A 25,337-nucleotide genomic window follows, 5' to 3' on the forward strand; every position below is an offset into this window, starting at 1 on the left:
CATAAATTCAAGAGCTGTTCATCTCAGCTGGATTATTATTAACAGAGTCCATTTATGTATAATGAGTCTCCTTCCCATCGTAGCACCTTCTTGTTAGACTTCCAGATGAACCTGGCACTAGTTTTCTCAAGCTTTTCATTCTACTTAAGAACCTACACTGGTTCCTGATGTGCCTGGGTTTCTTTCTTTGCTGTTTAAAACCCCTTGCTTTTCCCGCTGGTATCTGTCTCCATGCGCATCACACAGACCCACGTTAGATGCCTTCTCCTTCCTCTGCCGTCCTCACCAGTGACTTCTGTATGAGTCAGCTCAACACTAGCCTCCTTGCAGCTCTAGCTGCAGTCACTTCTGTCCATCCCATCCTTTCCTGTCTTCTAATTTTAGAATGTTCTCAACGACTAAGGGCACGCATTTCAAAGTTGATTATACAGTTTAGTGTATTGTATTTTCTAATTGAAGGATTAAGACTCAAGTGCCTTCAGGGGCCATGAGGTAATCGTAACCTGTGAAGCTGGCAGAATGACCAGCAGTAGGTATTAAGTGTTTGTGTTGATGGCCAGCAATAGTAATTCCCGCCTAGTACAGGTACACGGCCCTTCAAATCACTCTGCAGGTGAGACAAAATGGTCAAACAGTATACCTTCACAAGATGGGCACCTGATGTCCTTAATATTTTTACATCATAGTTCAAGTGATACACCATTTCCCATACCTCTCCTTAGCCATAATTCCTAGAATATTAATAGGTACACCTTGTGCATTGTATAAGTGCTTTTGAAATTAAAAAGTTAATTATGGCTTTAGCAAGCTTGTTGGGAAAATAACTAAAACTTTTCAAAAGAAAATCCAGTATAAAATAAGTAAGCTATGAGGATATAGTGTACAGCACAGGGAATATAACCAATATTTCATAATAACTATAAATGGCGTATAACCTTTAAAATCGTGAATCACTATGTTGTACACCTGAAACTTATAGAATGTTGTAAATCAACTTTACCTCAATTTTAAAAGAAGAAAATGTAGCTATTCTCTTGTTTCCCGGGTCTGGGGGATTACCATGGATATCCAGTGCTTCCTATTGCCAAGTCAGCCCTCTTGCCCAGTTCATCGTGGGCTGGGCCCTGATTTTCTCCTGCCGTGGAGAGTGGTATAGTGGATCTGCTTTGGCTTCCGGGGGAGGAGGGAAGGGTAGCGGGCAGTCTAGCCCCAGCCAAGGGGCGTGCCGGGAGTTAACATGGAAGCTGTAAAGAGGACTAGAAGAAGGGGCAGCAGGCAGGCTAGTGAGGAAGCAATAGAAATGCAGGTCAACCAGTGCGGCTTAAAAATGACCCATGGGGGCTTCCCTGGTGGCGCAGTGGTTGAGAGTCCGCCTGCCAATGCAGGGGACACAGGTTCGTGCCCCGGTCTGGGAAGATCCCACATGCCGCAGAGCGGCTGGGCCCATGAGCCATGGCCGCCGAGCCTGCGCGTCCGGAGCCTGCGCTCCACAACGGGAGAGGCCACAACAGTGAGAGGCCCGCGTACCGCAAAAAAAAAAAAATGACCCATGGAATTGGGGTGTCTAAACTTTGGGTTGCATCAAAGAATGATGAGACCAATACTCAGCACCTGAAATAAAAAGACAGCTGAATTTTTGGTTATTGTGGTAAGGGAAAGCTATGGTGGGCAGGAAGTCTTTCTGAGCAGAGCAGACTGCTGTCTTATACAAGAAGGTGGAATTAGGATTGGTGGGCTTTCAGGAGGTGTTGACATCATCTGAAGGAGGGTGGTTATTCAAATAAGGTGGTTATCGACTGCTTGGCCCTCAGAGACATGTTGATTAGAGCATTCTTCATTGGCCAGAAGTGATGGGTTGTCATTTATGGGTTGGCTTGCAAAACCAGGTGGTTTACTGGGGCAAGTTGATGATTGAACAGGTTTAAGTTAGTTATTTTGGCTATTGGTTTCCATGGCTACAAAGAAATTGATCTTTTCCTAAGACTGTGGTCACTTTTTTTTTCCTGAAGTGGGATGGGAAGGTATCTAGAATTCAGAGCAGAGATGAGATCATCAGATTTAAACTGGACCTTTTTCAGGGAAATCTTCCAGAAAATACTTAAGAGAAGGTAAGAATAGGCCTGACCCCACAGAATGGGGCTGTTTTAACAAAGCAGATTCACAAAACAAAGAAAGACTTAGTTCAAACAAAGCCCATAGACTAGTCTTTCTCTGGTTATATGAGGACTCTAATGCCCAGTAATGTTACTGAATAGTCTAGAGCAAGGGTCAGTAAGCTTTATAAAGGATCAGGTGGTAAATATTTTAGGCTTTCGGGCCACGGGTTCTGTCGCAGCTACTCATCTCTTCCCTGTTACTGCCAAAGTAGCCATATGCATCATGTAAACAGATGGGTGTGACCAGACGTCATCTAGGGTAGCTGCATTTGGCACACAGGCTAGTTTGCTGACCCTGGACTAGAACAAGGAATCTTTCAGGTGCATCTACTGTGAGGAATTCAAACACCAAAGTATCGGAACTCTTCTGACTGAGAGAGAGTATATAAACGCTAAATAGTTGCTGACTGGCTGACTTCTGATATGCTGTCTGATTGGATGTCATTGTTTCTGGGCCAGGTTGGGATTCTCATTGAGAAATAGCTGGGATAGGGCAGGAGCTGGAGTAAAGACTGTGACTGAGTTTGGACCAGAAAAAGCCTCCACTGTCCCATTTCTAATGGGCCTCAGGTGGTTCATTCTAAAGTTGCCACCCACTGCCGCTCCCCGCCCTGATACTTGCTGCTGCCTGCTACATGGCTAACAGTATTATATCTAAAGGTACTGCCAACTGTTCTTCTGGCAACTGTTATATCTACTCCAGCTAAAGAGACTTTTTCCTTTGATAGCTCTGCCAGCTGGCATCAGAGGGCTTGGCTTTGAAGCCTTTTTAGCTTTTCTGGAGGCTAGAGGGTAAACCTGGTCCTTTTAGCTTCCTTCGTCAGGCTTCCCCAGGTCAAAGGGTGATTTTGAATGACAGTGTCTTAGGGGCCTTGACCATCCATTGTGAAGTAACCTTGGCACCTTCCTCCAGGGTGCCCAGGGATCTTCTTGAAAATAGGACATCCTTTGTCCTGCCATGGCATTTCAGCATTTATGGAAGTAGTCATCGAATTAGCCCACCATCGTGGACTCTTCAGAAAAGCGCTTTTTAAAATTCCTTGATTATCCTTTCTGGGGGAAAAGCAATAACTCATATAAGCAAATCTCTTGGCTGTGGCTTGTATGTCTTAAGGTTCTTTGTAAATCAGTACTCAGGGATGTACATGTGTGACAGTTCAGAGACCTTTCTGGAATTAATTGGACTCTACTATCACTTTCATCCATTTGAGGGTCAGGAAAATATAATATTTCAGACTCCAATTATAGATATATTCCATGGAGAAACAAACTTTGTAGTGAAGAGAGTCTTCTGGTGCTTTTTGTTAAATGGCCTATTCAGGGTTTCTTTTTTGCAAGTGAAATCTAGCCATCACAGAAAAATAACTAAGGAGAAAAATTTGTTAGGTACAGTACTAATTTTACTTTATAATGGTATATAAAAAGTTATGGAGATTAGAACTAGATTTTTTTTCCTCCTCATGTCATCTTTATATAGTAATATCCAAATTAGAAATAAGATAAACATATATCTATTAGAAACAATAACAAGAGGTATAATTTTTTGGTTCTCTAACTTGATGTGACATTACTGAATGTTTTTGAAATTCATCATTAAGACTTGATTAGAAAGAAGAGCAGCACGATCTTGAAAGAGATGGATAATGAAAAAAGGCTATCTTTGTTAGATATTTAAATGGATATTATAGTTATAGTTCAAATATTATGAAAGTGATATAAAACTAGGAAAAAAACACTAGATAGAATATTTTAGCCTGAAAAATACCCTGGTGTGTGCATGTGTGTGTATGTATGAATTTAACATATAGTATGGATAGTGTCACAAAAGGGAAATGAAAAATTTGCTCAATAAATGGGGTTGAGTCCTTTTGTTGAGTATATGAGTTAGGCTAAAGACAAAGTTGTTTTATATACATACACATATAGTTACATATAGGACCTTCAAATATAGTAGCTTATTGGGAGATTTATTTCATCCCCGCATAAAAGTTTACTTGGTCTGGGCTTGTAGGATGCTGTACTCCTCAAGGTCATTCAGAGGTCTAGGTTCCTTCCATCTAGTTACTCCGTCATCCTCTGGGACATTGTCCCTCTTCTGCCTGGTTGAAGCTAGGTTTCCGGTGCATCCTCATTCCAGCTTGTGATGAAGGGCAAGGGGAGTAAATGTGGAGCAAGGGATTTCCTATTAAGCACACGACACAGAAAACGATTGCACCTATATTATTGGTACACATTCTGTAATGCAGATCTGGTCACATGGCCCTGTCTACCTGTGTGAAAGGTTGGGAAATGTAGTCTCCAGCTGGATAACCGTGGGCTCAGCCAACTAAGGGGGAGAAAGAGCTCTAAAGTTATCAGAAAGAGAGATTACATACTGGAGAGTGTTAACAGCCTGGGCTACAATAGTTTTATGAAAATAAAGCATCAAGTTAGATCCTCATCTTTTACTATATTTTGAATAATTCCAGATAGATATATGGTCAAACCATATGATAAGCATCGGAAGTTGTTAGCATAGCACCTGGCAAATGGTAATAAAAATAAATGCCTTTTATGGATTATATCATTTGATCTTTACAATGACCCTATAAAAGAGACTGCAACTGATAGGACTGCAGTTGGTAAATGGACAAAGAAAATGGATCAAAGACAGTTCACAGAACAGAAAATACCGATGACTAATAAGCATTTTCATATCTTTAATGTTATGATGAAAAAGAAGTGGGAGTTTTAAGATGAGAAATCATTTTCACTAACTAACTTAGGAAATGTTTTACAAAATATTCAGACTTGGGTAGGGTGGGTTGTAGAATAGAAACTGCCAAAGCCAGTGTATGTCAAGAGCCTTAGCACATGTTCATATTCTGTGATCCAGAAATTACACTTTCAGGAGTCTTTACTAGGAAAAAAAATTAGAATGAGGACAAGGCATTACTTAAAATCATACATAAAATCAGAAACCATGTAAATGTCTAAAAATGGGAGAATGACTAAATGGTTATACATACAGAATGTAGTACTACACATGATTAAAATTGTTTATAATGCTAACACTATGGGATCCGGCCTCTGATGCAATGTTAAGTGAAAAAAATTAGGATTTAAAATGATCAGAAATTAGATTTAAATTATGTTTTGTAAAAAGCATAGAAAAGATCCTGGAAGTAGATATGTGAAATGTTTCTGGGTGACCTCCGTTATTCTTTTACCACATCTTGGCTTCTTTATGAGCGTCTCTACATTTACTAATCAAAAAAGTTTATTTCCTTTTTCCTCCCTCTCCCCACTGGATGATCCAGGAATGAAGGTACATACCCTGTCAGTAAGGTGTATAGCATAGCACCTGGCCCAGTGTAGGTAATACATATTGATTGGGTGATGTTGGATGATGGGCCTCGAGGTGACCTAATCTTTTTATTTTTCACCATGGACCAGCAATATTTATATAATCAGAAAAAGACAAATTTAAGTATTAGAAACAGTTTATTTTATGATTTTCTTTAGTAATCAGCCTAGCTTTCTAATGGGTGAATGAGAAGCAGAAGCGATAAAAATCTAGATTAAGGTGGAAGTAGAAAAAATTTCCTTTTTGCAATAGAGAAGATTCTGTCCGTTATCTCATGTCCATTCCCTTGGATGGCCTTGGGATTCTGTTATTCTGTCTCTTGGAAGTAGAGTCTGTGCAGTGTTATGCGTGCACGTATAGAAATAAAACATACTCTGTCACGTTCTGTGGCTTAATATGATCTGCTATCTTGGCTCTGCTGCAGGTAGCATTGGTTGGCTATAGTTACACAAAGAATACTAGATTTGAAGAAAAGTATTGAAATGGGAGATGGTTTCGTTTTTCCCTTTTCCTCCCACCTCCTCCCCTTAAGATATAACATTATTAATATGTTTTGTGATTGGGGGCAATTTAAGTCTTTTAAAGTTGGGTCAAGTGAAACTTCCCACGTAATATTCGTCAGCATTCTCTTAAATGTGCCAGTGAAAAAGATCTGACAGAAAAGTGGTATTAAAAAAAATAGGATAGCTTCCTTCTGGCTTGAGTGAAATGGATATTTTAGCTATCCGTTTAAATGTTTGGAAATTGTTAACTCAGATTTTCTAATGACACAGCATATGGAGTAGAAAATTCTGGAAAGTTCAGCTGGAGGCTAATTTTCCAGACAGTAAGTCACATACGTAGAATTGTGGCTGTCTAGAAACATGTTTTATGTTTATCACCAGTGTATGTAAGACAATTTGAAAATAATTAGAAGCATTAAGTAACAGCTACACAAAATAGAGCATTTCATTTAGAACAGTGCTGATAGAATAAAGGTGGAAGGAAGAAAATTCTGATAGAATGTAACTGATTTTTAGGGGGGCAATAGAAGTGAAAACTGCCTCAGAAAAGTGAGAAAGATGCCTGCAGATTTAAACCTGAGTGTAAATACGTGAATTTTTCTTGGAGATGAGTAGCCACGGGAAGCAAGTGTGTTTTCGCTTTGTGCACTTAGTTGAGTCCTGTTAATGAACACCACCAGGTGATAGGCATTTTCTGAACTGAAGAAGCCTGTGTGTGGCATCTAACAAGTCAGGTTTAAGGAAAAGATGTCAGCGACTTAAGACCCAGGTCACATGACTCCGTCTGCTTGCCAGCCCTAGACGCTCCGGATCAGATTTCAACTCCAGGCAGCCCTCCCAGCCATGTGGGTTTAGCCAAATCAGAAGCAAAACCACACTTCCGAAAATGTTGGGAGCCGTTCTCTGCTCACCGTGGGGCCTCTGGATCTGGAGCTGTGTTTCACATCGGAGCATATCGACCGAATGGAATTCTAGTGTTTTGCTGTCATTTTGATGTTTTCATCCAGTCTTCATCAGATCTACTGGGTACTTCCTGCGAGATGGGAGCTGGAGCTCTCACCATCTGTGTGAGTACAGGCCGCCCCTGTCTCCGTGGACACCGCCGGGGCCCAGGAGAGGCCTCTGCCCTCCGACTTCTGAGGAGATGTCTGTGTGACTGTTTTTCCTTCCTAGGAGGTGGCGGGAGATTTGTTAACTTAAATTCCTATCTATTCAAATGGACATGAAGCAGTATTGGGGGCGGCATTCCGTATTTTTGTCCACTTTCCTTTTCCCATAAAAGGTGAAGGAAGATGCGTGCCGAGTTTATTCAGTTAAGTGAACTTGATATCCTGTAGATCACTCTTGAGCGTTTTAGACTTTCTTGTTCTGAAAGAGTTAAGTATGAGCTAAATGGCAGTTATTGGAGATACCTTGTGCCTAGATTGAGAACAAATTAAAAGAATTAAAATAACCATTAATTTATTTGCTTCCCAGACTACATAGAGCATTTTTCTATTTCATATTCTTGTTTTCATTTAGTAATTTCTAGAATTTTTATTTCAGCCTGGTTGCTAAAAGTAATGGTGAAAGAGCTAAGTGGATAAATGAGTGTGAATCCTTCTGGAAACTTCTGGTTATAATACAGTGGCAGCGGTAAATAACACTGATATAAAATCCATGGGGAAATGTGTGTATTTCTAGGGCTGAAGTTCGTGAATTTCAAAAGCAGTTCTGTTGGTGCTTACATGTAATCTTTTGCAATAACTGTTATATCGTCAGTTATATAACTTACAGGATACTGTAATTAAATTTTTATCTCAATATACAGAAAATGCATAAAGAAATCTCAAGTTGGTATTGTATTCCAAGGGGCATTTTTTTTTGTCCCTGGAGGTACTAAATGAGAAATATCTTATTCTGTATTATTAACTGCTCCCTAGTGTTTCATCACATTTAGATCAGATCCTATTTATTAAGTTTCAGAATGAGCTGTATTTTGTTGTAGCTATGATGGCATCCTAAAATATCTAGAAATGTCTGGGTAATTTTTGACACATAGGCCCTGAATGGCCACCAGATGGCGCATTAGCCCCACAGGTTGAATCTTCTTAGTAAAACTGCAGGGTGACTCCCTCGTTTTCAGCTCAGAACATCTCAGCATCTTGTGTGCAAGTCTTCCTGATTCTTGTCTCTTTTCTGTTCAGCCCCGATGCTTGGGTGCTCGTAGCATCCAGGTGTGCAGCTGGTGATCTTTTTATCACTCCAAAGAGTTTCCTTCAAAATCTGATTTTTCTATGTGGAAATACTGGGTTTTTATTTTACTTCAGACACAGGCGTGCATTCTCCCAGCTTTATAAAAGAAATACTTTAGAGCTGGAAATGTGTAAAGCAGCAGATTGATCTACTTGTCCTGAGATTTGCAGACATCTGATTGATTGGATCTTTACTACTTACGCTTGGCTTACATATATTGATCTCTACCTTGACTAAAAAGCAGACTAACCCATGTATGAAATTCAATCTTTTTCCTTAATTTATATCCAAAGCATGTACAAAATTGCATTTAATGTTGACATAAAAATCATACCATTTAAGGGATTATTCACTCCAATGGATGAGTCCTTCGCAATCACTCTTACCTTCGCCTTCAGCTTGGCCTTTGATTGTGCCGTGTCCCAGTTTTACTATAGGAGGAAACACATTTTTAGGAATCTTAGCATAGTATTTCTGGAAAAAGAGCTATTGAAGAACAAAACACTTTATGTTTGTGGCAGAAAAGTGAGAACTAAGTCACACATAAATGAGTGCATATGGGCTCATATGCTTTTTTTTAGTTTGGGACTTTTCTACTTAGACATATATGTAGTAACCGCTCAGTAACCTGCTATTGAAGATAGTCATTCTCCAGACAAAATAATCAAGTACCAGATGTTTGTAGAGTGTGTGTATGGGTGTGTGTGTTTATGGATTCTTGAAGTGGGACAGACAGGTTTAAAGATTTTCATTTCCTACTTCCATTGACTAACCAACTTTCTCTTCCTCATTCCTTTTGTTTTTTCTCTTTCCCAAATTGCTAGTGCTGTTAATAAAACTGTAATGGACTCACGCATTTACTTACATTACAAAGAAGAGGTAGGTTCTTTACTGTAACACACCTATTTTTCCTCAGTACATCACCCCCAGGCATAACAGAAAACTTAAACTTGCCAACTGATGTTATCTTAGTCTTTTCTCGTGGATGACTCAAGCTTACTCAGGTGAATCCTGAGTCTTTCAGATTCCCTGCCCCTCCAGCTGTTCTGTCCAAGGTGGTGTGTGGTCATTTTGAGGAGAGGTGGGCTGAGAATGGGGAGTTTGCATATTCTAGTGGATGAAGAAAGGGGAGCCTAGAGCGCTTATGTGTATGTTCTTATAGTATACTCTGAATGTTCTGCTGGGTGAGCAAGTCTGTGACTGGTAAATTTGTGGATCAGTTCTCTTGGTATTGTCGGGACCCAGCGGGCCACCTGTCCTGACTTAGCCCCAACTCTTGCTGGTGCTGGCAGCAATTCCAGGGGTATCCCAGGCTTTGTAGCCTTTGTCCCTAACTTGGGCACCTCCTGGCCTTACCCTCTGGTGCCATCAGCTACCTTACACATATCTCATAGTGTAGGCAGGTCACAGTACAGAAAGGCTCACAGACCAAATCAAGATACTCTAGTTGCAGATTTATTGAATCAGCCTCAAACACAGCATGAAGCAAGGGGGAAAAAATAGGGGTAGGTTTACCTACTTAGAAGGGTATCTTTCTTGCCTTCTCGGCCATCAACCTTCCCTGATCATGGTGCATTTCTTTTTTTGGGGGGGGGGGTGAACTTACTAGGTGAGCTCTTTAAAACACAGTGAATCAGAGAGGTGCTCTCCTGCTTTTTTTTTTAATTAATTAATTTTTTTATATTTATTTTTGTCTGTGTTGGGTCTTCGTTTCTGTGCGAGGGCTTTCTCTAGTTGCGGCAAGCGGGGGCCACTCTTCATCGCGGTGCGCGGGCCTCTCACTATCGTGGCCTCTCTTGTTGCGGAGCACAGGCTCCAGACGCGCAGGCTCAGTAGTTGTAGCTCACGGGCCCAGTTGCTCCGCGGCATGTGAGATCTTCCCGGACCAGGGCTTGAACCTGTGTCCCCTGCGTTGGCAGGCGGCTTCTCAACCACTGCACCACCAGGGAAGCCCCATGGTGCATTTCTGAAGACCAGTATTGAGCATGAGCTGGCTCAGCTGATGGAATGCAGCTGGAGCCAACACAGCTTGCTCTATCGTCAGGGGCAAGTGTGCCTAGGTATAATTGTAGCTTGCTAAGACACTACTGAACAGCTATGGATTTTTATGTGCATATCTCAGGCAGAGAGCACATGGGGCCAGAATGGGTACAATCAATGGGTGACCCATTCAAGACATGAATATTTGGTGTCTCATAAATGTTGGGTGCTTAACTTGGTTCTTCGATCTCTTTTTTTTTTTTTTTTTTTTTTTTTTTTGTGGTACGTGGGCCTCTCACTGTTGTGGCCTCTCCCGTTGCGGAGCACAGGCTCCGTACGCGCAGGCTCAGCAGCCATGGCTCACGGGCCCAGCCGCTCCGCAGCATGTGGGATCCTCCCGGACCGGGGCACGAACCCGTGTCTCCTGCATCGGCAGGCGGACTCTCAACCACTGCGCCACCAGGGAAGCCCCCATCTCTTCTTAATTATCTTTCATCTCTTCTTAATTATCTCTGTTGAATGTATCTACCAAGCTATCCTATATCCTTACATGTTGTCAATACTTAGTTGTATCTGTTCTCCTTATTGTTTCTCTTGTTATCAATTTAACTGAACCAAACTTTCTTTAATACAACAAACAATATGTAAGGTCAAGTTTCAAGGCCATCACAATTATCCTCTTTGTAGTTTCTAGTTTGATTTTTGGTACCAGCTTCCTCCCACAAAGGCTATATTTAGGTTTCTTAAATGTCATGATGAATTTCTTAATTTTTTTAAATCCGTTTTTTATTGGGGTTTTAGAAAAACATGGGCCATGTTTGGAGCTTGGAATACCTGAGCTTAAATCCTGGTTATGTTATTTACTACACTCTGATCTTAGACATTATTGAGCAGTGTGCTGTCTTGATAGTAGATTTTAGGGAGTATTTGACCATCTGTTCAACTTCTTGCCATAATTTGTCTATCTGCCTTCTAGTAGGCAATAGTTTTGACAGAAGGGGTCATATCTTATTTGCATTACTTGCTTCTTGCTCAGGACTAGGCAATAGTAGTTGTTAAATAAATGTTTGCACAGAACAGATCAGCCATACCCTAGGTTTTGCAGTTTCACCTGCTTGTATTTTATTTTTTAAAGGTTTTTTGAAGACCCTCAAGAATCTAAAGGTATGTCTGCAAAGGCATTCTATTTTTTTGATGGTGCTTTTCATGAAAATGGCACAATTTTCCATTTAGCAAAAATTAGCAGGATAATTATAAATATTTTCTACTTTTAATCATTTAAGTTTCCAACCGAATAGCACAGGAATTCTTACTATAAAATTGCATATAGTCAAAAGACTCTGCACATCCATTCCATCTAAGCTGATGTTTAGTCTGGTCAGTGCATAGCTTTCCCTCAGGTGGGCATGTAATCTGCATGATGAAGGTAATTAACGCTGGATGTCCCAACAGACAAATCCTGAAATCTCAGTAGCTCAAGGAGACAAAAATTAATTTGTACATTACTCAGAGTCTGATGCAGGTTATCAGAATCTCTCTTCCATCTGGTGGCTCTGGTATCCAGGCTTCCTCCATTCTGTGATCTATTTGCTAGTTTAACATATTACCGTGTATCCCCTAGGTTACATCAGGGAAAGAAAGAAATGTAGGAGGCACACATGCTATTATCTGTCTCATTCTGGAAGTGACCCATTTCTCTAGTTCATTGGTTTGAACTAGTCACGTGATCCCACATAAATGCAAAGGTAGCCGGGAAGTGTGTAAACAAACACTCTCTCTGGCCATAACCTAACTTGTTCAAATCAAACAAAGAGAAGGACATATGTTCCACGATTACAGTAGCAGTCTGTCTCCCACTCCCCTACTGAATGTAAACAAGGAATTAAATATCCCAGATGCTGCTGGCAGGCATCTAATCTATGGATCGAGAGGGAAGGCAGCCTAAAGATCTGCCTTTAGTGAATTGATCAATAAGTGGCAAAATAGTGGTGACATTGACGAGCCATTGCATCTACCAACTTAGTCTTCCATTCCCCTGAACTCCTTTGTATTATTATAATGTGTTAATAAATGTCCTTTATTATTTTAGCTAGTTTGAGCTGAAATTTCAATTACTTGCAGTCCAAAACATCTTAACCAATATACTGCATCACGCAATGGCTTACTGTTCTGTGGTTTGGGGAAGCTTGTCATGCATTAGAATGAGGCAGGATTTGAAGGCAGGAGGCATGGCTTTGAGTCTTGGGTCAGCCAGTTCCTGGCTCTGTGACCTTGGGCAAGATGTTTAACCTCTAACTTCCTCATCTATCAAATGGGGACAATAGCAGCCTAAATTGCTTGAGATTGTTGTGAGAATCAAATCAAACACTAATGTGAAAATACATTGTAGACTATAAAGCATCATAAAACACTACCTTTGTTATATGGCGCACTACTTGCCTTAAGGTGGTTTCCTTAATACTATAATTATCTGTTTTAAATAAAAAAAGGAACTCTAATCTGAATAGAATGTTTATATTATTGGACCAAATTTTAAATAGGATTAAGCATTTCATTTTGCCTTGTTTTCTTTTACAGTAAACCAATGATGAGGTATTAGAAGACTAGATTAATAGTCAAAGTCATGTCTATCTTCTTCACATTTGAATTGTGTTGCAAGAAGAATTTTCATCTTTGCCATAGAGAATTCAAAAATCAAACAAATCGTCCATAACACAGTAATAGATGAGTGTTTAGATGCTGAGTTGGGGGTAAAATCACTTGTATTTAGGTTACTTATTCTAGGGTTCATTTCTTTTGAAGCATGGTTGGTTGTGTGGATGGGTTTAATGTTAATTCCTGTACGGAAGATTTTGAGGAAGTTTTAGTGACAGTGCTGGGAAGTGCAAACTAGCATGAAGTAGCATATAAAGTGAAAGAATGAGGCAACTGAGTAGGGAAGACCATGCTAAAATGATAAGTTAGATTAATTCTGATCCATATCTTAAAGCTGACTTAGGGAAACTAAATTTCAAAGACATAGAAGAAGCTTGCGTCCAGTAGTTTGTGAAACAGAGACCATAAGAAAGCATATTTGAGCTGTTCTCTGTAACCACGAATTAGCAATGGTTTATGAAGAGGTACTGCAGCAAGTCATAGCATAATTAAGTTTATATGTTATATAACTATATAAATAACAGGCAGTTCGGAGATTTTTTAAAATTTATCATTCAAAATGAGTGGTTTATGGGAAAATAATCTATATGATATTATTTTATGACAGCTCTAAATTATTATAGCTACTCCTTTAAGACTAAGTTTGGAGAATTTAGCATATCAGATAGTAAAATGACAGGAATTAAAACAGTTTAATAATGGCTAGCTACTTGAAGGAAAATAATTGCTGGATTTCTTCCTAACTCTTTAAAACTAGAGATGGATCAAAGATGTAAATATCAAAGTAAAATCATAAAAATACTAGAAGAACATGTGTGAATTTAAAAATTAATTTTGGATCAAGGAATGTGTTTCAAAGGAGACCCAAGCTGCAGGCCCTAAAGAAAAAGATGGGTAGAGTTTTCTGACAACCAAAATGTCTGCACAACCACAAGTATCCTAAACAAGTTAAAATGCCAAAAGAAAACTAGGACAGATATTTACAACACACATGACTAAACAAGATTAATTTTTTTAATATACAAAAAAATTCCTATAAATCAGTAAGAAAAACTACCCAATTAAAATTAGGCAAAGCTTATGAATAGAAGGTTCACACACAAATAAGAAACGTAAGTGCTAATACACAAAATTGCTCAATCTCATCCATAGTTAAATTTTGGCAAAATATAAAATTTTTTCATGCTCAGGGATGATAGAATGGGAAACAGGCACTCTCACGTGCTATCAATCAAGCTGTAAACCACGAAGCATTTTTGTAGGGCAACGTGGTAATATGTATCAAAATTTATAATTTATATAGTAACAAGTAAAATGAAAATTTATTTCACTTTCATATATAAGTCTAGTGTCAAGAGACTACTCACTTAACTCTTGGAATTATCGTAAAAAATGTATGATTTATAAACCTGTTGATCTAGCAATCTCACCTCTAGGAACTTATCTTACAGGTGTGTGTACAATTACGTAGAAATGTTTGCAAGAATGCTTATTGCTGAAATATTTGTAATATCAAGAACTGTAAATAACCTAAACATTAGTAAATAAGATTGGTTAAGTCAATTATAGTGTCTTTATAATGTAATATTAACAGGTATATGTGCTAATATGGAAAGACCTCTGAAATAGATTAAGTAGCAAAAGCAAGTGTAAGTATACAAATAGTTACATTTGCCTTTTTCAAAAGAGTATGCATATATATGCTTAATTATGCATACAAAATTTCTGCAGGAAAATAGAAGAACTGTTGGAGCTGGGATAAGAAGACTTTTCAGTTTAAACTCCTGTATGTTGTTTGGGTTTTGATCAAGTGCATGTGTTACTTTTATTACATTTAAATTATTAAAAATAAAAGCTGCTCAAAGAGTAGGGAATGGTAGCTCTGTCTGGAAGAAACAGATTGGTTTATAATCATAAAGGCAATGAATATTAAATTTGAATGTACAGTACTTTTACAGATATATATTGAAATATATAAATTACTTGAGAAATTGTCTAATATATGAAAGGAAGTGTACTTTCCTTGTAAATTTCATAAAGCAGACCTAGAGCTGGGTAGAAGGTAATGATGCAGTGTCAAACCAGTAGAAAGAAGCACCTAAAGATTCTGTGTCTAAAAATTGAGCTGGTTGCCTTATGAGGTGGTCAGTGCCCCATCACTAAAAGTAAGAAAAGGAAAGCTGAGTGGTCATGGGTCGACTAGTCATAGGCGTTCCACGATGGAATTAGAGTTAATGAGGTGAGATACCCTAGAAGTGTTCTAGGATTCTGTGAGCCAGAATTTGTCCCAGAGTTTGTAGTTCTCAGCCAATTATATGTTTTCATTTGTTAGGCTGTTGGGAATTTAACATAAACGCGCCCCTCCCCCCAACCTCCCTTCATTAGGGCCTCCTGGATGATTAACCTAAGCTGAAGGCAAGATTCCATGATCTTAAGAATACAAAACTAGGTCCCTAGGGATGGGGTGAGGGTAACTAACGTTTGAATTAGTCTCATTAGCTGTAAAAACAGATTTTCCAAATGAAGGAATTAGAGAGTATTACTACAGCCTTGCTAAATTTTTACTCCATTTCACTGTATGAAAAATGTATGTCACTCAAAATTATACAGTGGAACTCAGTCAAATAGTGTTCATTCTAGGAAAAGTGTAGAGAGTAGAAAAGGTATGCTGGAAGTAAAACAGTTCAAAGAGAATTTTGATATAAAATTGTCTTAGCAATTAATTTACTTTTGGTCTTAATTTCCAGCAATTCTTTTAATACTGAAGAAACTAGTTTTAGTCAAAATGTATAAATAAATCATCTCATAGAAATGTTTATTTCTGTGGTTTACACTGTAAGTAAATCACGTCAGCCTGCAAGTACTTACACGCAGCATTAGTTTTAAGCACATTTGGCTTTTCTGAAGCTATACATTTTAGAATCTTTTGTTTTAACACTCTGGTTCTTCTGACTGTATTAGGTCATTGACCTTAAATGAGTCTTTCTAACTTAAAAAACGTCCTTCTGTTTCTGACTTCACATTTTGCTAAACTTGTTGAGAACCAATGGCCTTTCCAAGAGTATTTTTCAAATTTGATGACAACCCCTCTTCCATTTAAATCCTCCTTGACTCTATTAAGACTGCCGGCAATGATGAACAGAAGGCTCAACATTAGTGGCATTAAGAGCTTGTTCCCCTTTTCCCAAAATAACCAAGTGATTCTAAGCACACAGATGTTTCTGTGCTTTCAGGTTTTTATACATTGGTATAGCCCCAGTCACTTAATAGTGAGCCACCCCAGAATTTACCTATTGCATCTAGAATTATTGAACATGGATAAAGTGTGTAGTTGTAACGAAGAATGTGGAATGTTTCTAAAAGCAAATTAATATTCAGTGTATTCTTTCTACTGACAGTCTGGCAGGAAATTACCAAACACTAGTTGACTTTCGGTTTTTTTAAACCAGTCTTTGAGATGTAATTTACATACCATAAAATACTCATTGAAAATGTACAATATAATTTTTAGTAAATTTACCAATTGCGCAAACAGCACTACAGTGTAGTTCTAGAACATTCTGTCACTTCAGTAAGATCCCTTGTGCCCATTTACAGTTAGTTCCCACTTGCACCACCACCCCCAACCATAGACAGCCACAAATTTACTTTATATTTCTATACATTTGCCTTTTTTTTTGGACTTTTGATATAAGTGGACTCATACAATATATGCTCTATGGCGACTGGCTTCTTTACTAGCATAATATTTTTGAGGTTCATCAAAAATATGTGTCAGCTTTCATTCCTTTCATTCCTTTGTATTATAATAGAATAACATTCTTTTATATGCTATATCACATTTTGTTGATCCATTCACTAGTTGATGGACATTTGGTTGGTTTTCAATTTTGACTATTGTGAATAATGCTGCTATGAACATTCATATCCAAGTCTTTGTGTGAACTTGTATTTTCATTTCTCTTAGGTAGGTACCTAGGAGTGGAATTGCTGGATCATAGGGTAAATTTATGTTTAACATTTTTAAAAACTGCCAAACTGTTGTCCAAAATGATTGTACCACTTTACACCCCCATTATCAATGTATGAGAGTTCCAGGTTCTCCATATCCTTGCCAGCAGATGGTCTTGTCAGACCGTTTTTTTTTGTTTTTTTGTTTTTAACTGTAGCCCATCTAGTAATTTGTAGTGCTATCTCAGTTTCTGAAAGACTAATGATGTTGGGCTTATTTTCATATGCATATTATCCATTTGTATATCATCTTTGGTTAAATGGTCATATCTTTTGCCCATTTCTTTATTGAGTTGTTTGTTCTTATTGAGTTGTAGGGGTTCTTTTTATATATTCTGGATGTAAGTTCATTTTCAGATACACGAACTGCTGGGTGTGGGGTTTTGTCCTGTCTTCTAAATCAGTTCAGCCAAAACCCAAGCTGCTGTTTTTCAGGGCTCTACCAGCCCAGCCTGGAGGGCGGAGGGATTGGAAGCAGGCCCAGGCAGCGTGCCACAAACTCACACGATTCTCAACTAAACTTCATAAGTTTTTCATCAATAAGTGTTTCTCAATGTTTTTTGCCTTCAGTCAGTTTCCAAAGCTCTGGAATGGTCGTTTTGACAATTTTGTCCAATCTCTGTATTGTTTTTTAAGGAGAGGATTTGCAGACCTTTTATTCTACGTCACTGGAAGTCAGCAGTAGTTCTTTTATATAGAGAATGTAGCTTTTTATAATAACCTTTTAATTTTTCTTGGTATAATAGTGATATATGTCTAACATATAAAATTATGAAATGCAAATAAGAGGAGAAAATAAGAATCATCTAAGATTCCATAACCCAGAAACATGCACTATATTTGCTTATGTCCTATAGTTCTTTCTATGAGCATATAAAGTTAAAAAAAGAGATTATACTTGACCTTAATTTCATAACATTCTTTTTTTCCCAATTAATAGTATATTGTGACTATCTTGAGTTTCCATTTGCATAAGACACAAGTCATGCACACTGTTACCTCCCCTTCTCCCCTGTTTGGAGACCTGGCTAGAGGGAGGATGAGTACAGCGTTTCTTGGGCGTTGCCAAATTGCCCTCCAGCTATGAACCACTTTACATTCCACCTCTTTTCTTCTTACCAACATTTTCTTTTAAGGAAAATTTCCATGAGTAGAAGGGATGACAAATGGTATCACATTATTGTTTTTGCCTATCTTTGATTACTAGGAATTTCACCACCTTCTGATCTATTCCATCTTTAGCAGTGACCATTATTTCTTGTTTATTTATATGTCTTAAAATCTGTCTCCAAATAAATACCATTCACTTTCTGGTTTTGTCCTCTGAATCACATGGCAGCTTTTCTAAAATCTGGAAATGCTTTAACCCAAGTCTTCTCTTTTGAGTGTAATTGTTCCAGGTTCTTCATTGCATCCTCACATAACATGGTTATAGTTTAAAATCTTTACTTTACTTTATTTTTACTTAATTCAAAATGTTAATTTAAGAAAATTTCCTTTTAAAATTTCTTTGCCAGTCTTTTCATCAGAGTCTCCTCAGTCATCTATTAATTGGTTAAAATGTGTGCGCTGGTAGTTTTCTCAAGGAAGATTCATGTGTACAGTATTCTCTTAGCCTATTATTCAAACGGTAGCTTTTATAGTTGGAGGACAGCTTGATTGGTTATTAAGTTTGGCTCATGTTTTCTTAACTATCTTGTAAGCCTTATTCCATTGTCTTCCTATGTTAAATACTGCAGTCAGTAAATTTGAGGCCACTCATGTTTTCTTTCCTCATTATGACATACTTTTTGCCTGGCTGCCCAAAGGATTATTAGTGTATTGTTAGTCTAATCATTTCCTTAGAATGTATCTTTGTGTAGACTGTTCTGGGTATGTTGTGCCATTTCAACTTGTAGATTCAAGGCTTCTATTTAAAGAAAGTTTTTGTGAATTACATCTTTACATATTCTACTTCACTGAATATTCTACTCCAAGATATTATTTGGTTTTCTTCTTTGGGGACTTCAATAACACATATATTGGAGCTCACTTAACTGCTTTCTGTAGCTATCACCTCCTTGTGATTTTTAAAAATGTTTGATTGTGTCTATTTTTCTCATTTATGTCTTCCATGTCCCTTACTGGGCTGTCCATGGTTTCTGTTCTCCCTTGTGCTCATCAGAATTTAGTCTTCACTTCTGAAAATTTTCTGTCTTTTCCTTTCCTTCCATTGCTGATTTCTGCCAGTCTACATTTCACTTTCTCCTTTTGACCGATTATCTCTTCCCTATATTTCTGTATTTCTGCTTTGTGGTATCCTTTCATCATTGTGATCAATTCATTAACTTTTTAAAAAGTTGTGGTAAAATATATGTAACAAAATATGTACCATTGTAACTACTTTTAGGCTTACAATTTAGTGGCATTTGTACATTCACGGTGCTGTGTGACCATTACCATTATCTATTCCCAGAACTTTTTCCTCATCTCCAACTCTGTACCCATTAAAAAATAACTCCCCATTCCCCACTCCCTCCAGCCCCCGGAACCACTGTTCTGCCTTCTGTCTCTATGAGTTTGCCTATTCTAGGTATCTCATATAAATAGAATCATACAATTTTGGGGTTTTTTGTGTATCTGGCTTATTTTACTTTGCATAATAGTTTCAAGGTTCATCTGTGTTATTTCATGTTATGAGAATTTCATTCCTTTATGAGAAGGAGTAGTATTATGTTGTATATGTATACCACATTTTGTTTATTCATCTCTTGATGGGCACCTGGGTTGTTTCTACTTTTTGACTACTGTGAATAAAGCTGCTATGAACATTGGTGTACAGATACCTTTTTTAGTTCCTGATTTTAGGGTGCATACTCAGAAGTGTAATTGATGGATCATATGGTAATTCTGTTTTTAAACTTTTTGAGGAACCACCTGTTTGCCATAGCGCTGTATCATTTTACATCATCACCAGCAATGCATAAGGGTTCCAATTTTTCCACATCCTATCCAGCACTTTCTGATTTTTTTATAATAACTATCTTAATGGGTGTGAAGTGTATCTAACTGTGGTTCTGATTTGCATATCCTTAATGACTAGTGAAATTGAGCATCTTTTTGTATGCTTATTAGCCATTTGTATATCTTCTTCGGAGAAGTGTCTATTCATTTTTGAAATGGGTTTTGTTGTTGTAGTTATTGAGTTGTAGGAGTTCTTAAACATATTCTGGATATTAAACCTATATCAGATATATGACTTGCAAATACTTTCTCCTATTCTATGGATTGTCTTTTCACTCTGTTGATAATCTCTTTTGATGCACAAACGTTTTTCATTTTAATGAAATACAGTTTATCTTTGTCATTGTGGCATGTGTTTTTGGTATCATTTCCTTCTTAACTTTTGTTAGTTATTCTTGTTAGGTTAAGTTACAGTTTTCATGTGTTTCTTGGCAGCATTTTTCTAATGAGTTATTTCAAGAAAGTCGTGGTGCTCTTTTATACTTTAAAAAAAATACTGTCTCTGTCTAGTTGCTGTCTGTGTTCCTTTTTTCTTACTCACATTTCAATGAAATGGCTTTTTGTGGTATCGGTATCAAGAGGTTCCTGTGAGGTATAGTGATGAGGGGCCAAGGTAGCTTTTCAAGTTTTACAGCCCTGGAACTCCCTGCTCTGTTGCTACCAAAGGACTGTTCTCTTAAGTGTGGCCCTTCTGGTTGCCCATCTCTCCTTCTTCTCTCAGAAGCTCACCCGGGTCAGGAATGCTCTTCTGCCTTTTCTTCAAAAACTTGCCCTCCCAGGTCATGAACTCACTATTAGGTGGTGGATTTTTCTGGTGCTTCCTGACATCTGCCTCTTGGGGTCCCTTGTAGGTACTTTTTGTACCTTCTTTCTCTTCTTCCTCTAAGCAGTTGAGCCCTGTTCAGCTCCCTGTCAAAGTGTGCTCTATCTTTAAAGTAACAAATATTTGTAGGAGATTTTAAAGAACACCCACTGCTGGGCTCCTACTCACCCTTTCCAGATCCCTCATAGCGCTGTTGTGACGTCTGCCGTAAGTGTCCTGCCCCGTCTTTAGCTTTAGCAGCCATAATACACAAATTGGAGTTCATAGCTTTTCTGTCTTCTGTTGATTTACTTTTATCTTCTTAATCTGTGTGGTTTCAAAAAGAAAGGTGAGGGCTTCCCTGGTGGCACAGTGGTTGGGGGTCCGCCTGCCGATGCAGGGGACACGGGTTCGTGCCCCGGTCCAGGAAGATCCCACATGCCACGGAGCAGCTGGGCCCGTGAGCCATGGCCGCTGAGCCCGCACGTCCGGAGCCTGTGCTCTGCAATGGGAGAGGCCACAACAGTGAGAGGCCCGCGTACTGCAAAAAAAAAAAAAAAAAAAAGTGATAAAATTCACAAGATTTTCATTGGATTTGTTTTTAATACTTTCTTTAACATTTCAATAATACCAGGTAACATAAGGACTCTTTAATAAATGTTTTCTAATCTAAGTGGTGGAAATTAGTTGAAATTATTTGTGAGATATTCAGTGATCTGAGATATTTTAAGTATATGTTTATTTGGATAGAGAAATCGGTTCTGCTTTTACGTCTTAATTAAACCTAACTTTTCTATGCATGTCTAAAGATCCTTAGATCTTAACTTTTCAGATCATAGACCCCTTAGAATATGTTTTCTCAGAGTGAATCAGCTATACATATACATATATCCCCATATCTCCTCCCTCTTGCCTCTCCCTCCCACCCTCCCTATCCCACCCCTCTAGGTGGTCACAAAGCACCGAGCTGATCTCATTGTGCTATGCGGCTGCTTCCCACTAGCTATCTATTATACATTTGGTAGTGTGTATATGTCCATGCCACTCTCTCACTTCGTCCCAGCTTACCCTTCCCCCTCCCCCTGTCCTCAAGTCCATTCTCTACATCTGCATCTTTATTACTGTCTTGCCCCGAGGTTCTTCAGAACCTTTTTTTTTTTTTTGATTCCATATATACGTGTTAGCATACAGTATTTGTTTTTCTCTTTCTGCCTTACGTCACTCTGACTCTAGGTCCATCCACCTCACTACAAATAACTCAATTTCGTTTCTTTTTATGGCTAAGTAATATTCCATTGTATATATGAGCCACATCTTCTTTATCCATTCATCTGTTGATGGACACTTAGGTTGCTTCCATGTCCTGGCTATTGTAAATAGAGCTTCAGTGAACATTGTGGTATGTTTCATGTACTTTTAAGGACTCATGATCCTTGGATTTCAGGTTAAGAAACATTGTTTAGATCTACAATACACATTGATAATATATGCTCTAAAGCATAACTAGTAAGGATAACTAATAAGAAATCCAGAAAATTCTTTGGGCTTTTAAAATTAATGAGCTAGATTTGGAAAAATTGATTTATAGAAAGTTTCTGATTTTCTTGACTTAACAATACATTTAGTAAATACTTGTTGACGTTCTAACAGAGCATTATTTGAAACTGTGATTTTTTTTATCTCATGTAAAAGAGGCCCATAGATAGGTATTCCAGGTGGATTCTGTGATGTCATCATGATGCAAGTCTCTTTCTTTTTTTTTTTTTTTTTTTTGTTCTATTTTACTGTCCTTAGAGCTTAGCTTCTAGCTTCTGGGTTGCTGTGTAGTCACAGGATGGCTATCAGGCATTGCAGCTGTGATCTAAGCAGAAAACAGGGGTATAGGAAAAAGACTGAGTTGGCCTCACTTTAAAGGAGTCTTTCTGGTGGTCCTGTTAACAACTTCTGTTTATATCTCATTGGCCAAACTTAGATATGTGATCATCCATATCTACAAGGATATGCTGCTTACAGAGAAGATGGGGTATATTTTAACTGGGCAGTTTGCTCCCCACCCTCTCCAACAAAAATCAGAGTTCTGTCAAGAGAGAAGAGAGAAATTACCCATCAATAGGCAACTGTAAGCTCTGTCACAGTGTCCTTTTAAAGAATTGGTTACCACAGAGAAATTCTTATTCAGTGTTTTTCAGTATTGACTGTCTTCTGGTTGTTTAGTAGATGCTTTTACATATCTTCTACGTTATCTTATTAAACTCTCATAACACTTTAAAGTAGGTAGTGTTATTATAGCTCAACAGATGAGGATCCAGTGTTGTTGTAGATGAAAACTTGTATAAGGTCAGCAGGCTGAATGTGAGGGGGATCTGGCTGCAGTATTGTCCTCCTGGTGATACATAAGCTTGACTTAGCTCTTGTGGCTGGACAGAGAGCATGAGTCTTCCTTCTTTAGGGGTGCATTTGTCCCCCTCCTAAGCTCACACTCGTCCAAAGAGGCTGACATTCCCAGGGAAAATGCCCAGTGGCAAAACCGTGGTTTAAACCCAGGTACCCTAATTTCCGACAGAGTGCTTTCCCAGTGATGCAACCCTATCCAAGCTAATAGGATTGTCCACATCTCTGTGTAAGAATATCCCCACAGTTGTTATTGTTAATTTTTAAATTGCAATTTGAAGAGAACATATTCCTTTCCCTCCTAATTCTGCTATCAAAAACTGGTATTACTCTTTCTTAGGCATGGAATCTCTTTGAGAGGTCTCTATTTTTTCCCCCAATTTTTTATTTTATTACTTTATTAAAGTATAGTTAATTTACAATATTGCATTAGATTCAGATGTATAGCATAGTGATTCAGTTTTCTTTTTGCAGATTATATTCCATTATAGGTTATTACAAGATATTGAATATAATTCCCTATGCTATACAGTAAATCCCTGTTCCTTATCTATATTAAGTATAGTAGTTGTATCTGTTAATCCCATACTCCTAATTTGTTCCCCCCCATGCTCCCTCTCCCCTTTGGTAACCATAAGTTTGTTCTCTGTGTCTGAGTCTGTTTCTATTTTGTAAATAAGTTCACTTGTATCATTTTTTTAGATTCCATTTATAAATGTTATCACACAATATTTATATTTCTCTGACTTCTTAGTATGTTAATCTTTAGGCCATCCATGTTGCTGCAAATGACAATATTTCATTCTTTCTGTAGCTGAGTAATATTCCATGGTGTATATGTATACCACATCTTTTTTTTTTTTTTTTTTTTTTGCTGTACGCGGGCCTCTCACTGTTGTGGCCTCTCCCGTTGCGGAGCACAGGCTCCGGACACGCAGGCTCAGCGGCCATGGCTCACGGGCCCAGCCGCTCTGCGGCATATGGGATCCTCCCAGACCGGGGCACGAACCCGTATCCCCTGCATCGGCAGGCGGACTCTCAACCACTGCGCCACCAGGGAGGCCCTGTATACCACATCTTTATGTATTCATCTGTTGATGGACAATTAGGTTGCCTCCATGTCTTGGCTATTGTAAATAGTGCTGCTGTGACCATTGGAGTGCATGTATCTTTTCAAATTAGAGTTTTCATCTTTTCTGGATATATGCCCAGGAGTGGGCTTGCTGGATCATGTGGTAACTCTATTTTTAATTTTTTAAGAAACCTCCACACTGTTCTCCATAATGACTACCACAATTTATTTTCCCACCAACAATGTGGAAGGGTTTCCTTTTTTCCACACCCTCTCCAGCATTTATTATTTGTAGACTTTTTGATGATGGCCATTCTAACTGGTGTGAGGTGATACCTTATTGTAGTTTAGATGTGCATTTCTCTAATAATTAGCAATGTGGAACATCTTTTCATGTGCCTGTTGGCCATCTGTATGTCGTCTTTGGAGAAGTGTCTTTTTAGGTCTTCTGCCCATTTGATTGGATTTTTTTTTGATATTGAGCTGTATGAGCTGTTTGTACATTTTGGAAATTAAGCCCTTGTTGTTAATGTTTACAGATATTTTCTCACATTCTGTGGGTTGTCTTTTTGTTCATGGTTTCCATGGCTGTGCAAAACCTTTTAAGTTTAATAAGGTCACTCTCGTTTATTTTTGCTTTTGTTTCTTTTGCCTTGGGAAACTGATCTAAAAAAGTATTTCTGCGATTAATGTCAGAGAACATTTTGCCTATGTTCTCTTCTAGGAGTTTTATGGTGTCATGTCTTAAGTCTTTAAGCCATTTTGAATTGATTTTTGTGTATGGCATGAGGGAGCATTCTAGCTTCATTGATTTACATGAGGCTATCCAGCTTTTCCAACACCACTTGCTGAAGAGACTATCTTCTGATGTTTCACTGTTAGTGTAATGAAACACAACAGATTTCTGTATATTAATCTTACATCCTACTACCTTGCTGCATTATTAGTTCTAATAGTTTTTATATGGAGACTTTAGGGTTCTCAATATAGAGTATCATGTCATCTGCAAATAGTGAGTTTTATCCCTTCCCTTAGAATTTGGATACCTTTAATTTCTTTTTCTTGTCTGATTGCTGTGGCTAAGATTTCAAATAATATGTTGAATGGAAATGGCAAGAGTAGGCATCCTTGTCTTTTTCCTGAATTTAGTGGGAAGGCTTTCAGCTTTCCACCCTTGAGTATT

At 38.2% G+C, this 25,337-nt stretch overlaps 1 protein-coding gene across 2 annotated transcripts in view; it reads left to right on the top strand.

Annotated features, from left to right (window-relative positions):
• Window positions 1-6,844: 6,844 nt before the first annotated feature.
• FAM13A (family with sequence similarity 13 member A) overlaps window positions 6,845-25,337 on the top strand; it is a 329,977-nt gene continuing 311,484 nt past the window's right edge. For both annotated transcript variants that reach the window (XM_082611404.1, XM_082611405.1), the window contains exon 1: window positions 6,845-7,072. In XM_082611404.1, coding sequence (XP_082467530.1) covers window positions 7,046-7,072 — 27 coding nt within the window. In that variant the 5' untranslated portion in view covers window positions 6,845-7,045. The remainder of the gene's footprint in view (window positions 7,073-25,337) is intronic.

The sequence above is a fragment of the Mesoplodon mirus genome (genome assembly GCF_964341445.2).
Source record: "Mesoplodon mirus genome assembly, chromosome: 2".
Taxonomy (NCBI): Eukaryota; Metazoa; Chordata; class Mammalia; order Artiodactyla; family Ziphiidae; genus Mesoplodon; species Mesoplodon mirus.